We start from the raw sequence: 14540 nt of genomic DNA on the forward strand, positions 1-14540 counted from the left end.
GAGGCGGGTGGAATGGGGCTGTGGGGAGCCTTTAAATACCAATAGCTGGCATATATGAGCCAGGCACTGTAGTTAAGTACTTTGCCACTGTGTTTTTTCACTCTTAAATATTTATTGAGTACTTTCTGTGAACTAGTTACTAAGGAAACAACAGGAACAAAATAAAATCCCTTCTCAGACTGAAATTCCTGTAGAGACAGACAATAAATACATAAACATAACTAAAATTATTGCATTAAATTCTCAAAATCACCTTTTTGATATTTTAGGTTTTCACTGATCTTTATTTTTTTTTTTTTGGCCTATATAAATTATATAAACTAATTGTGTAAGATTCACTCAATATAGAAAAGCCTAAGGAAGAAAGTAAAAATCCATCACTGTGAAAACCATCACGAATGTTCTGGTGACCATCCTTTCATTCTTTTTTTTTTTTTTTTTTTTTGTAGAGACAGAGTCTCACTTTATGGCCCTCGGTAAAGTGCTGTGGCCTCAAACAGCTCACAGCAACCTCCAACTCCTGGGCTTAAGCGATTCTCTTGCCTCAGCCTCCCGAGTAGCTGGGACTACAGGCGCCCGCCACAACGCCCAGCTATTTTTTGGTTGCAGTTCAGCTGGGGCCGGGTTTGAACCCACCACCCTTGGTATATGGGGCCGGTGCCTTACCAACTGAGCCACAGGCGCCGCCCCATCCTTTCATTCTTATACATGTATCTGTATATGAAATTTACAGGTAAACAGGATTACCTTATATGTCCCATTTTTCATTCTAAATATGAAGCAGTTACCAGAATACTCATTTTATAGATTAGGCACCAGAATATTAATATGCCTAAAACCCCACAAATTTACAGGATAGATGCTAATCTTGATGTAAAATGTTTAAGGAGTTCTGTTGTTTTTGTTTTTATTTTAGAGACAGACTCTCACTGTCACCCAAACTGGAGTGCTATGGCCTGGGCATGTCGTAATTCACTGTAACCTCAACTAGTGGGTGACCTTTCCTGGTAGGTAGGACTGTAGGTGTGCCGCCACCACTGTTACCAGACCAAGAGAGTCCGCCACCTGTCACTGTCAGCCAGTATGCAGAGGCAGGGATAGGTCCATCAAACTTTGTCAGAAGGCCAGGATTCTGGAGAATAGTGAGAGTAGCCTCTCCAAGACTGTTCTGTTCTTTGATTTTCAAAATTACAGTTTTATACTTTTGAGTTCAAAGTGAAGACCATGTTAACTCTTAATAATTGGCTGCACCCATGATCCATAGTAAGCAATAATCAGTGTAACTCATGATCCAAAATAACATTCCAATTCAAAAGTTAATCTCTTAAATAAATCCACCTAAACTACTCAAGACAGCATCTTTAGGGTGGGAGCTAAATTTACAAAACAGTAAGAATGGCCAGCGTGGTGTCTCACGCCTATAATTCTAGCACTTGGGAGACCCAGGCAGGTGGACTGCCTGAGCTCAGGAGTTGGGAGACCAGGCTGAGCAAGAGGGAGACCCTGTCTCAAAAAAAAAAAAAAATAGCCAGTTTTTGTGGCAAGAATCTATAGTCCCAGCTACTTGGAAAGCTGGGGGAAGAGAATCACGTGAGGCCAAGAGTTTGAGGTTGCTGTGAGCTGTAATGCCATAGCTAGCGCTCTACCCAGGGCAATAAAATGAGACTCTGTCTTAAAAAAAAAAAAAAAAAGAAAGAAAGAAACAGTAAGATTGGGAGATAGGGGGTGAAGGTCAGGCAGGACCAAAACTGACCAGACCAACCATGTCAACTCTGCCCGAGCCTGACAGATTCCATCTTATTTTCATTATATGTGCTTTCACCATCACACTCTCACCCCTACTGCGCTAAATTTTAAATTTTTTTGTAGAGAGAATGCTATTAAAAATAGTTCAATCTGGGGCAGTGCCTGTGGCTCAGTGAGTAGGGCACCAGTCCCATATACCGAGGATGGGGGGTTCGAACCCAGCCCGGCCAAACTGCAACAAAAAAATAGCCGGGCATTGTGGTGGGAGCCTATAGTCCCAGCTACTCGGGAGGCTGAGGCAAGAGAATTGCTTAAGCCCAGGAGTTAGAGGTTGCTGTGAGCTGTGAAGCCACAGCACTCTACCGAGGGTGATAAAGTGAGACTCTGTCTCTCTAAAAAAAAAAAAGTTCAATCTGGCTCGGTGCCCTAGCACAGTGGTAATGGCGCCGGCCACATACCTGGAGGCTGGCGGGTTCGAACCCGGCCTGAGCCTGCTAAAAAATAACAACCGCAACAAAAAAACAGCCAGGCGTTGTGGTGGGCACCTGTAGTCCCAGCTGCTTGGGAGGCTGAGGCAAGAGAATCGCTTAAGCCCAAGAGTTGGAGGTTGCTGTGAGTTGTGACGATACGACACTCTACCCAGAGCGACAGCTTGCGACTCTGTCTCAAAAAAGGGAAAAAAAAAAAAATTCAATCTGGAATTAAGGCCAGAACTGCCAACGGGAGCAGGATGGGTGGTGAAGGCTGGTAGGCGGGTTTAGTTATTTTGTTCTAGTCCCAGCAGTGCAGCCCAGAGATCCAAATTCTAAACAAATAATGTTTTTGTTTTTTCTTTCTTTCCCTCACGACTGATACTGACCACATACAACTCGAATTGCGACTAGGCTGGAGAAAGAGAGCGCGAGAGAGAGCACGCTTAGAGCTTTAAAATCTCTTTTCGTGCAACTGTACAGACGTGTCTAGATTTATAGCACATGGTAGAGCAGTAATAGCTTCCCGGGTATTAATTATCACATTATTAAAACAAATTTTCCATCGTAGACAAGTCCCTTTAAGGCTGTCCTGCAAGTGGGCAGTTTGGAGCCAGTGGGGGGGCGTTCGAAGACGGTAAACGTTCCCAGGGAGAACAAGGGGAATAATGGAGCAGCAGGAGTTCCACACTCAGAATCGCAGCCGTCACCAGCATTCCGCGGGCTCCAGGACAGGCTTTTTAAGACAGGGGTCCGCTTTTTAAAACAACCACGGACCACGTGCCCACCGGCCGGCTCAGCTACTGGCTCCAGAGTATCTCACTCGGCTTTGGCGCCGAACTTTTCCCCTCTTATGGACGCGACCATTGGCTACGCGCTCGGAGGTAGTAGGGGCCTACCTTACGGTCACAGCTTCTCCGAATAAAGCTTACAACTAAGTCTCAGGAAAGGGTAAGCCATATAGTTCTAGAATAAAACGAAGTGTACCTAATGACGCCGTAGAAGGCTAGTTCTGCCGAGAGGAAAGAGCCAACCTGAACCTAATTCCCCCTACTCCCTGTGCGGGCTGCGCGGGTGGTTCCGTCCGAAGCGCGGGCTCCACCTCTACGGGCGCCGCCATTTTGTTTGGCTGGAGCGGAGCGAACGGAGCCGTGGGGGAGGGGTCTCGTAGGCGCCTCACCTGACCCAGGGGCCTCGCTGTTGGTATTCCGCCGGGGAGGTCTTCCATCCGGCTAGGGGCGCGGAGCCATGTACATAAAGCAGGTAAGGCTTTCGCGCCCTTCCCACCTCTCTTGGGCCGGCGAGAACCGCTTCTTGAGGTGGGGGTGTCGCCGCGCGGCCTTTCACCTCTCGCCGCAGGGTGGACCCGGGCTGGACGGGGGCTCTGTGGGACGGGAAAGGCCTTAGGCTCGCTTGCGCCCGGACTGCGGGGTGCCCTGAGAATTGGGGCGCTCCTCTGTAGCCCGGGCCTCCCCTCATCTGGTCTTGGGAGAGGGGCCGGCTGGGCGGGCCACTTGGAGGGACCGGGCCTTCCCGGACAGCCCGCTGGGAAGCGGCGGCTGGGACCTGGCCGGGGCGGCAACGGGCGGGAAGGGCAGTGCTGTCCAGCAGCGATGGCTTCGCTCAGGCCATTTGCACGAGATGGGTAGAAAGGCGGCCTCTCTAGCCCGGGGACACCCCGCGGGGCACCGGCTGGGTGTCAGCTGTAACCCGGGGCCTCTCCGGGATTTGCCCGCGGAGTCGAAGGGATCCTCCTCCTTGGGTAATGTGGAGCCCCGCCTCCTTCAGTTGTTTACCTCTGTCCAAATGGTCTTCCCGCGCGGGGGTCCTTCAGAAAAATGAGCCCATTCACATAATTTGGAAAAGATTTTCTATCCGATATATGGGACTCTGAGCACTCCTTTGGTGTGCCAAGCCCACTCCCTGAGCTTGGAGTCGGAAAAGCTGGAACCAGTCTGCCTGCTCGTTACAGTTTTGCTGTAGTACTGCGGTGTTTAGTGTTCCATTAACCACCTGCGGGGCCCTTGACTTTGGAACCCTGGGAGATCACTAACTATAACTGCATTGGCAGAAGTTACTGCTAAAAGGACTGTTTTTAGCAGATTTTTAATCACTACTTTCCAAAATGAATTTTTGTTACATGAAATTGAAAGTTTTTATCTTTCAATGAGAGACAAGAAATGAAAAATGCAAAAGAAAAATGTTCATAAGTGATTCCTTTGTGTGTGTTCTCAAAAGTATCTTTTATTTAATAGGTGATTATTCAAGGTTTTCGAAGTTATAGAGATCAAACAATTGTAGATCCCTTCAGTTCAAAACATAATGTTATTGGTAAGTGTTCCTGCTTCACTAGATCAGATGTATAGTCTCCACAGATAAATAAATTCTGCCCATTTGTATATAGGCTTAAGGAGACAAGAATTGTCTTTGAATATTTAAGTAAATTTGTATCTTTCTGTATGAAATAACTTCTGTGTCTTTTATTGCCTCGTGAATTCTTTTATAAATTTAAAATGTTTGGATAATTCAATCATAAGTTAGGTGATCATTTTTATTTGGGTAGCCTTGTGTATGAGAGTATTTTAATAGCTTTAAATTTATAGTGAATGGCAATAAATTCAGCATTTGAATTTTTCTGTTCTTCATATACCGTAATTAAAATGTTCACTGATGTGTTTTAGAGATGAACAATCTTTATACACAAATTCGTTTGTTCTACTCTTTTTCCAACTTTCTGAGAAGCTTCAGTTTTCTCATTTGTAAGGGGAGTTGATACCTGTTACGTAGGGTTGTTGGGAAGATTAAATGAGAAAACATATGAAAGTATGAAGATATAGGGCTAATGGTGATTGCCATTAACATATTTAGTCATTACAGATTCTTCAGATTATAGTGTCCAATTTGCAGGTACAGCTAACATTTTTTTTTCTGACATTTTGCCAAATTTTTAAAGGATAGATGATATGAGTGCTTCTAGACACCAGAGAAACAGACTGCTGTTGAAACAGTTCTACTGTTTAGTGTCCTCATTATGGAATGTATTAGTTTGCTAGGGCAGCCGTAACAAAATACTGTAGACTGGTGACTTAAACAACAGATTGATTTTCTCACGGTTATGGAGGGTAGAAGTCCATGATCATGATACCAGCATGGCTAGTTTCTAGTGAGGGCTCTCTTCTGGCTAATAGACAGCTGCTGTCTTGCTGAGTACTCACATAGTCCCACCCTCATGACATCATCTAGCCCTTATTATTCCTAGAGGCCCCCATCTCCATAATGTTAGAGTGTCAACATTATGAATTTAAGGGAACTCACTACAGTCCATATCACGGTGAGATTTGTATGGAAAATAAGAGGAAACACTAAATGCTAATGTCCCCAGAAGAGCCTTAGAGAATCACTTTATTTTGTATAAAATAAATAAAATGGGCAAGTTTTTCCTTGCAACCTTGTAGTTGGGAGTAAAGAAAACATTTTATTTCCTTACATTATAGCTACTGAAGAATCAGTTAATTAAATTGATAGGCCATAAGGGTAGCTTGATTGTACTGGGGTTTTGATTGTGTTTTAATTACAGGTGTTTTCTGATTTTCATCAAAATCTTTGGAAATGTAAAAAAATGAACACTTACTAGATTTATATTATTATTTTTTTACCCAAAGACTGTCTTTAATTATAATACTAGTTCATGGTAACTGTATGGAAATGTTTTCAGGAGGGATTAACAATTTCTAGTTTAAAGAATTTTCCCCTCAATATAATGACAACCAGTTTAAATAAATAAATTTGTAAAAAGGTGTAGAAGCTTCAGTTGGGCCAAGGGACATTGCTAGAAAACACAAGAATTTAATGAATGATACCAAATGTACCTATTCTAGAAAAAAAGTTGACAAATCCATCTCTTGGCTTTGTTGAGAACGTCTTGATAACACAAGATGATTATGTTTCTACACCTTGAAACCAGTTAGATTTTCAGAATCCAAATAGATGGCAGCTACTATTCCTAAGCGGGTGTTGTATATTATTTCACCAACTTACAAGTTAAAATGGATAAATACATTAATATTTCAATTGTATAATTTTATAAATGATCTGTAAAATGGTGACCATTATTATCTAGAGTGATTACATTATGTCTATAAGGTCTGTCAGATATTTTTGTTTTGGCCATTTCACTGTTTTGGTTACATCATTAGCATTGTTAACAATCACTTACAAAGGAAAATTGTGTAAGTGTTCTTTCTTTTGCTGTAACTAAACAAGTAAATCTAACATGACTTCATTGGTTAAGCATGTTTTAAAAACAGGTACCTCGGGCAGGGCCTGTGGCTCAGTCGGTAAGGCGCTGGCCCCATATACCGAGGGTGGTGGGTTCAAACCTGGCCCCGGCCAAACTGCAACCAAAAAATAGCCGGGCGTTGTGGCGGGCGCCTGTGGTCCCAGCTACTCGGGAGGCTGAGGCAAGAGAATCGCTTGGGCCCAGGAGTTGGAGGTTGCTGTGAGCTGTGTGAGGCCACAGCACTCTACCGAGGGCCATAAAGTGAGACTCTGTCTCTACAAAAAAAAAAAAAAAAAAAAAAAAAACAGGTACCTCAGGAGGGCAAGGTGTCTCATGCCTGTAATCCTGATACTTTAGGAGTAGAAGGGTTGTTTGAGGCTTGGAGTTTGAGACTAGCCTAGGCAGCATAGCAAGATCCTGCTTATTCAATCAATCATTCTATCTATTAAAATTGTATTACTCAAGTAATGTTTGACTTCTACCAGTAGAGGAGGTACAAGATAACAATATACGATACCAAACATTATTGGTATATATTGCGTATTACAATTTTAATACAGTTTTTTCCTTCCTTAAAATGTGTATATTTTGGGGGGGCACCCTCTGTACTTGTATTAGCCCTGGTTTCCTAGAAAATAGCAGGCAGTCTTAGCTGCTAAGGCTTTCATGGGAGGTACAGTCTGGGGGAAAGAGTAAGGGGAAAAGCTGGTTACAGCTTTGAAGACATGACTGGTTTGTAGTCAGAAAACTTTCAGGCAGATTTTGTGGGCCCACCATGCCTTAGAAAAGTCAGATTGGAGAGGAATGGAGAAGATTTGTCTGCTGGTGCCCATCTGTCTTTGTTGGAAGCTCTAGGGACTAACACCTCCACCTCCCTGAAGCAGTTAGCCAGTTGATAGCCTCCCTTGGATCTTCACAGATCTGACCTGAATGTACTCCGAAAGGTAGGCAGAAACAACTACAGACATTAGGAGACTGAAACTGTCCACTGATTGGCAGCTGAGGCCTGGGTTGGGGTAGGTGAATCTGGGGCACATATAAACTAGGTCTACCTAAATACCCATCTAGCCTTTGTATATAAATAAGCCCTTTTAAATTAAAATGGGTTATCATATAATGTTGATAGGCTATTTTTTCTCCTTAAGAGTAAATTTTATTGGGCGGCGCCTGTGGCTCAGTCGGTAAGGCGCCGGCCCCACATACCGAGGGTGGCAGGTTCAAACCCGGCCCCGGCTGAACTGCAACCAAAAAATAGCTGGGCATGGTGGCGGGCTCCTGTCGTCCCAGCTACTCGGGAGGCTGAGGCAAGAGAATCGCTTAAGCCCAGGAGTTGGAAGTTGCTGTGAGCTGTGTGATGCCATGGCACTCTACCCGAAGGGCATAAAGTGACACTCTGTCTCTACAAAAAAAAAAAAAAAAAAGTAAATTTTATTTTATTTTTTTTGAGACAGAGTCTCAAGCTGTCGCCCTGGGTAGAGTGCTGTAGTGTCACAGCTCACAGCAACCTCAAACTCTTGGGCTTGAGCGATTCTCTTGCCTCAGCTTTCCAGGTAGCTGGGACTATAGGTGCCAGCCACAATGCCTGGCTATTTTTTTTGTTGTTGTTGCCATTGTGGGCTGGATTCAAACCCACCAGCCTCAGTGTATGTGGTTGGCACCGTACCCACTGAGCTATGGACGACACCCAAGAGTAAATCTTGAATATTTTTTCTTAATAAATATTTAATATACTTTATAATTGCTATATATAGTGTTTCACTCTACAGGTAGGAATAATTATAGGGAAATTTTTTAAATTTCAGTTATTTGTGAATGGATTATGGTTTTAACTATTTATATTCATTAAATGGTAAACTGTCTTTTTAAATTTTTAGAAATAATTTCACATTTACTTTGAGACCATGGAAATACTATACTCTTTATCAAGAATATATATATCAAATACTATACTCTTAATCTATCTGTAGATTTGGCATCTGTTGATGACTCTTGCCTTTATTCTGACGGTTACTAAATGATGATTTTTCATTTCCAGCAGTCCTTTAACATTTCCTTGGCGCTTGGTGTTCTCCTGTAAGCAAGAACCCTCCCTCCTTATTTTTTTATCAATATGGACTTACAGATTATTCCCCTCACCAGTAATTTTAATTTGTCTAATTATTTTGATACTCAGATTGTCTTAGATTTAACTAATAAAGTCCCCTTTGAAGCTGGCTCTTGTGTTTATTATGCCTTTTGTTTTTTAAATAAAGTACTCCTTTACTTTTTGGCATAGCATAAATGACTTTTTTGGAATTTACTTTGCATAAAAAGTGATGGCCCTTGGCTCATGCCTGTAACGCTAGCACTCTGGGAGGGTGAGGCGGCCAATTGCCTGAGCAAGACCAGTATGAGCAAAATCAAGACCTCGTCTCTAGTTGGGTGTTGTGACAGCTACTCTGGAGGCTGAGGCAAGAGAATCACTTGAGCCCCCACGAGTTTGAATTTGAGTTCGCTGTGAGCTATGACACCATGGTACTGTACTAAAGGTAACAAAGCGAGACTCTGTCTCTAAAAAAAAAAAAAAAAAAAAAAAAAAAGATGGCCTTGGAACTGATTTGTTTGCCCAAGATGTTTTGGTTCAAGATTGAGAGATTGATATAATTATTTATCACTCTTTTTTTTTTTGGTAGAGACAGAGTCTCACTTTATGGCCCTCGATAGAGTGCCGTGGCCTCACACAGCTCACAGCAACCTCCAACTCCTGGGCTTAAGCGATTCTCTTGCCTCAGCCTCCCGAGTAGCTGGGACTACAGGCGCCCGCCACAACGCCTGGCTATTTTTTGGTTGCAGTTTGGCCGGGGCCGGGTTTGAACCCGCCACCTTCGGTATATGGGGCCGGCGCCTTACCAACTGAGCCACAGGCGCCGCCCAATTATTTATCACTCTTAACACTGAAAATTTCACTCAACAAATAAAAGCATTTCATATCTATTTATATATAGAATTTCTTATATCTAAATTTAGATAGTAAAAAAGTACCTTATAGTGGGGCCTTGGTGTGTGTCACACTTTATGGGGGCAAGACATGATTGCAAGAGGGACTTTACCTAACAATTGGAATTAGTGTAACCTGGCTTATTGTACCCTCAATGAATCCCCAACAATAAAAAAAAAAAAAAAGTACCTTATAATTATCCATACTTTTGTGGTTTTGTGAGACTATATATGTTAGATAGTGTTGATCATAAACAGTTTAACATGATGATGGTTTGAGAATTTAAGATGATTAAATATTTTAGAATATTAGCAGTATATGAATCTTGAAATTAATAAAAAATAGTGTATATAAATCTTGAAATTAATAAAATAGCGTGTGTAATTAAAGTGGAATTATACATTGTAATGATAAGAAATTACGAAAGCCAGGTTTTTTTTTTATTCCTATTTTAAAATATTGGGAAAGTGCAAAAAAATTAATAATGAAATACCTTTAAAGAAAAAACTATCTAAAGCCTATTATAATCACATAGTGATTAAAGCTTTTTTGTTATTGGTTCAATATTCTGTGGCATTTAATTTTAAATATTATGATGTATAAGTATTTATTTCTATTGATTTTTATGTAAAATAACTTGTACTTTTTGAAATTTTGTAGTGGGCAGAAATGGATCTGGAAAAAGTAACTTTTTTTATGGTAGGTATTGTTTTTTGAATTCTATTAAGATAGAAGTATCCTAAGATAATTGATTAAAATCACTGGTTTTCTGAGGTTGTGTCTGCATGAAACTTAATACTTTATACAGCGTCGTATTTTAGTATAGAGCAGTGTTTTTCAACCTTTTATGGCACACTTGAACCTATAGTTGAACTTCCATGGCACACTTAAATTTATGTTGATCAGGCTTAGTGCCCATAGTTCAGTGGTTAGGGTGCTGGCCATGTACACCAAGGCAGGCGGGTTTGAACCTGGCCCGGGCCTGTTAAAATAAAGATGACAACTGCAACAACAACAAAAAGAGCTGAGCGTTGTGGCATGCACCTGTAGTCCTGGCTACTCTGGAGACTGAGGCAAGAGAAACACTTAAGCCCGAGAGTTTGAGGTTTCTGTGAGCTGTGATGCTACAGTACTCTAATGAGGGCGGCATAATAAAACTTTGTTAAAAGTTAAGGGCCGTACCTATGGCTCAGCGAGCAGGGCGCCAGCCCCATATACCGATGGTGGTGGGTTCAAACCCAGCCCCGGCCAAACTGCAACAAAAAAAAATAGCCAGGTGTTGTGGCAGGCGCCTGTAGTCCCAGCTACTCAGGAGGCTGGGGCAGGAAAATTACCTAAATCCAGGAGTTGAAGGTTGCTGTCAGCTGTGATGTTATGGCACTCTACTGAGGGTGATAAAGTGAGACTCTGTCACTAAAAAAAAAAAAAAAAAAAAAAGGTTAAAAAATATATACTTTCTGTGCTTTGAACTTTTTCAAAAATAATTTAATGATCTTTTTTTTTTTTTTTTTTTTTTTGTAGAGACAGAGTCTCACTTTATGGCCCTCGGTAGAGTACCGTGGCTTCACACAGCTCACAGCAACCTCCAACTCCTGGGCTTAAGCGATTTTCTTGCCTCAGCCTCCCGAGTAGCTTAATTTAATGATCTTTAAATATTTTCTTGGCACGCCTAAGATCCTCTCAAAGCACACCCAGTGCACTGGTGGAAAATCACTGGTATATAGGGTATAAAGATCTGAGTCCTAGGACTAATTAAGCTCTGTGAGAGTGGGCCAAACACTTAACCTCTCAAATTATTGTTTTTATTTAAAAAACGGAGATGTTTGCCCTACCTTTGATGGGTTGTAAAAATCAAATCAGGTAATTCATATGAAAGTGCTTTTTAAACTTGAATGCAATATACACATGTTATAGATGCATATGTTAAAAGATGTATATGTATGCAGTAGAACAGTATTATTTTGGAAGATGGTTCATCTTTCTGTTTTAACTTCTAAAAAATGTTTTCCAAGCTGTTATATAGGATGGAGGGGTATAAAAAACTTGAGGCTCAACAAACGCTATTGTCAGTTTAAAGTCAGGAAATAGAGCTTTGAAAATCATTTCAAAGATAAAATGCATTTAGGGCAGCGCCTGTGGCTCAGTGAGTAGGGCACCGGCCCCATATGCCGAGGGTGGCGGGTTCAAACCCAGCCCCGGCCAAACTGCAACAAAAAAAAAAAAAAATAGCCGGGCGTTGTGGCGGGCGCCTGTAGTCCCAGCTGCTCGGGAGGCTGAGGCAAGAGAATCGTATAAGCCCAAGAGTTAGAGGTTGCTGTGAGCCGTGTGACGTCACGGCACTCTACCAAGGGTGGTACAGTGACACTCTTGTCTCTACAAAAAAAAAAAAAAAAAAGATAAAATGCATTTAAGTATAATAATGCCTCTTAAATCATTTGGGAAGAAAAGCCTTTTAATAGAATTAGACGATATAGAGGTCACTATGTAAGTTTGGAGACAGACTGTATTATGGTCCATTATTTCACTTACAAGAAACCCAGCAGCATCCTTTCTGATTTCACTTGTGCAAGTTTCAACTTTCTTGACTTCTCAGTGTTGGTGGGAGGGCCTCGTTTGTTTATATCTGCATGGATTTTATGTTTCTTGATTTTTGTATATCTTAAAACTTTCATAATGACTCACATACAAGGAATACTTGTTGAAACATTTGAACTCCTTAGTTGGGAGGAAAGGGGAATTTAGGAGACAGGTTTATTATGAGCAAAGGTTCTCTCGCATGCCTATAAATCTGAAGGATACTCTATATCCTGTTTTGCCTAAGTGGTTGTAATTTGGCAATAAATAGCAAGAGAGTAGGTTGGAGTGGAAATATGTATTTTAGAGTCTGCAGGGGGATCAGAGCAATTTGAACTTCATCCGTCTGGTCCTCATGATTATGGGAGGCAGCCAGTTCACATTAGTGTTTGGGTGTATTGCGACCAAAACAGCTGAGTAAAGAAGTCTATTTCTTGGCTCGGTGCCTGTGGCTCAAGCGGCTGAGACACCAGCCACATACACCTGAGCTGGAGAGTTCGAATCCAGCCCAGGCCCGCCAGACAACAATGATGGCTGCAACCAAAAAATAGCCGGGCGTTGTGGTGGGCGTATGTAGTCCCAGCTACTTGGGAGGCTGAGGCAAGAGAATCGCTTGAGCCCAGGCGTTGGAGGTTGCTGTGAGCTGTAATGCCACGGCACTGTACCCATGGCGACAGCTTGAGGCTCTGTCTCAAAAAAAAAAAAAGAAGTCTATTTCTTGGGCAGGGTGATCCAGTCAGGCCCTCTAAGGAAGTAGGAATGGCTGTTTATAGAGAAATGTAAGGACAGTTCATAAGCATTGTAGTAGAAGTTGGGAGTCTGAAACATTTTCCTGTATTTCCTTTTGTTTCTTTTGACAAAGTATTCAATTAAGTATATTGTTAGGATACATCTATTTTGTTAAAAAAGATTTTGATTAATATCATTTATGTCTAGTGGGAGAAGAAAAAGCAAATATACCATTAATCTAACCAGTCTTTATTTTGGTCAAGAAGTAGACCTTCATTTTGTCTATTTTTTTGTGATACAATGTTATCTCTTTATTTTTTTATCTTAATTTTTTTTTATTTTTTGAGACAGAGTCTCAAGCTGTTGCCCTGGTTAGGGTGCTGTGGCATAATAGCTCACAGCAACCTCAAACTCTTGGTTTCAAGTGATCCTCTTGCCTCAGTTTTTCTTTTTGTTTTTTTGTAGAGACAGTTTCACTTTATGGCCCTCGGTAGAGTGCTGTGGCCTCACACAGCTCACAGCAACCTCCAACTCCTGGGCTTAAGCGATTCTCTTGCCTCAGCCTCCCAAGTAGCTGAGACTACAGGTGCCTGCCACAACGCCTGGCTATTTTTTGGTTGCAGTTTGGCCGGGGCCGGGTTTGAACCCGCCACCCTCGGTATATGGGGCCGGCGCCCTACCGACTGAGCCACAGGCGCCGCCCTTGCCTCAGTTTTTCTAATTTTAGTGGAGACAGGGTCTCACTTTTGCTCAGGCTGGTTTCGAAGTCATGAACTCAAGCAATCCACCCGCCTCAGCCTCCCAGGGTGCTAGGATTATAGGTGTGAGCCACTGCGCCTGGCTCACCTTAAATGTTTCAGTGAAAGAGTCTTGCTGTTTTCCTTACGTCGTCATTTCCTATTTGATTAGTTTATATACAGGCAAATTTTCTGCCTTCCTTCATCTGCATGAACAGGTAACTCACTTTATCTGCATTGTTCATTACCTAACACATTGTATTCTGTTAAGGTATGGGAAGTTATGGATAAGTCATAAATCTTTGTTTTAAACTGTACTAATTGTTTGTTTTCGTATTTCTAGCAATTCAGTTTGTTCTCAGTGATGAGTTTAGCCATCTTCGTCCAGAACAGCGATTGGCTTTGTTGCATGTGAGTGAGACTGCTTTAAGACATTTTGATATTATATATTTAAAAAAAATACATTGTCAGTCCTGGTTAAAAAAAAGTTTGTTTCAAGTTTCAGATTCTTTGTAAATATAACACAGTTTATCTCTTAAGTGTATTGTTCTGCTGTGAAATTTAGCCCAATATATTAATGACAGATAAAGGCCTAATTTTTACATAATGGTTAGCAAATTGTAGGATTTGTCTTTAGGTGGGTATAATCTTTATATAAATTTCTTTAAGGATGCATTCTGGTAGGGTTTAGGAAGTACGTTTGCTGAGGACAAACAAGAGATTGAGATTGGAAATTAGGGCTTGGCACCTGTACTCACTAGGTGGGTTCAAACCTGGCCTGGGCCTGCTAAAACAACAATGACAACTGCAACAAAAAAATAGCTGGGCATTGTGGCAGGTACCTGTAGTCCCAGCTGCTTGGGAGGCTAAGGCAAGAGAATCACTTAAGCCCAAGAGTTTGAGGTTGTTGTGAGGTGTGATGCCACGGCACTCTAACGAGGGCAACATCGTGAGACTCTTGGGTCAAAAAAAAAAAAAAGAGAGAGATTGGAAATTAGGAACTTTCAGATATTGAAGCAGAAGGTTAT

The 14540-nt window shown here is 41.8% G+C and overlaps 1 protein-coding gene across 3 annotated transcripts in view; it reads left to right on the top strand.

The window, feature by feature from the left end:
- Positions 1 to 2270: 2270 nt before the first annotated feature.
- SMC3 (structural maintenance of chromosomes 3) overlaps positions 2271 to 14540 on the top strand; it is a 47419-nt gene continuing 35149 nt past the window's right edge. The window contains exons 1-4 of one of the 3 annotated variants that reach the window (XM_053583614.1): positions 2271 to 3479; positions 4472 to 4547; positions 10133 to 10171; positions 13856 to 13923. In XM_053583614.1, the coding sequence (XP_053439589.1) occupies positions 3465 to 3479; positions 4472 to 4547; positions 10133 to 10171; positions 13856 to 13923 (198 nt within the window). In that variant the 5' untranslated portion in view covers positions 2271 to 3464. Of the gene's footprint in view, positions 3480 to 4471; positions 4548 to 10132; positions 10181 to 13855; positions 13924 to 14540 lie in introns of all 3 variants that reach the window. The other 2 variants (XM_053583616.1, XM_053583615.1) reach the window with 2 other exon arrangements.

Source organism: Nycticebus coucang, chromosome 3 (assembly GCF_027406575.1).
Source record: "Nycticebus coucang isolate mNycCou1 chromosome 3, mNycCou1.pri, whole genome shotgun sequence".
Classification (NCBI taxonomy): Eukaryota; Metazoa; Chordata; class Mammalia; order Primates; family Lorisidae; genus Nycticebus; species Nycticebus coucang.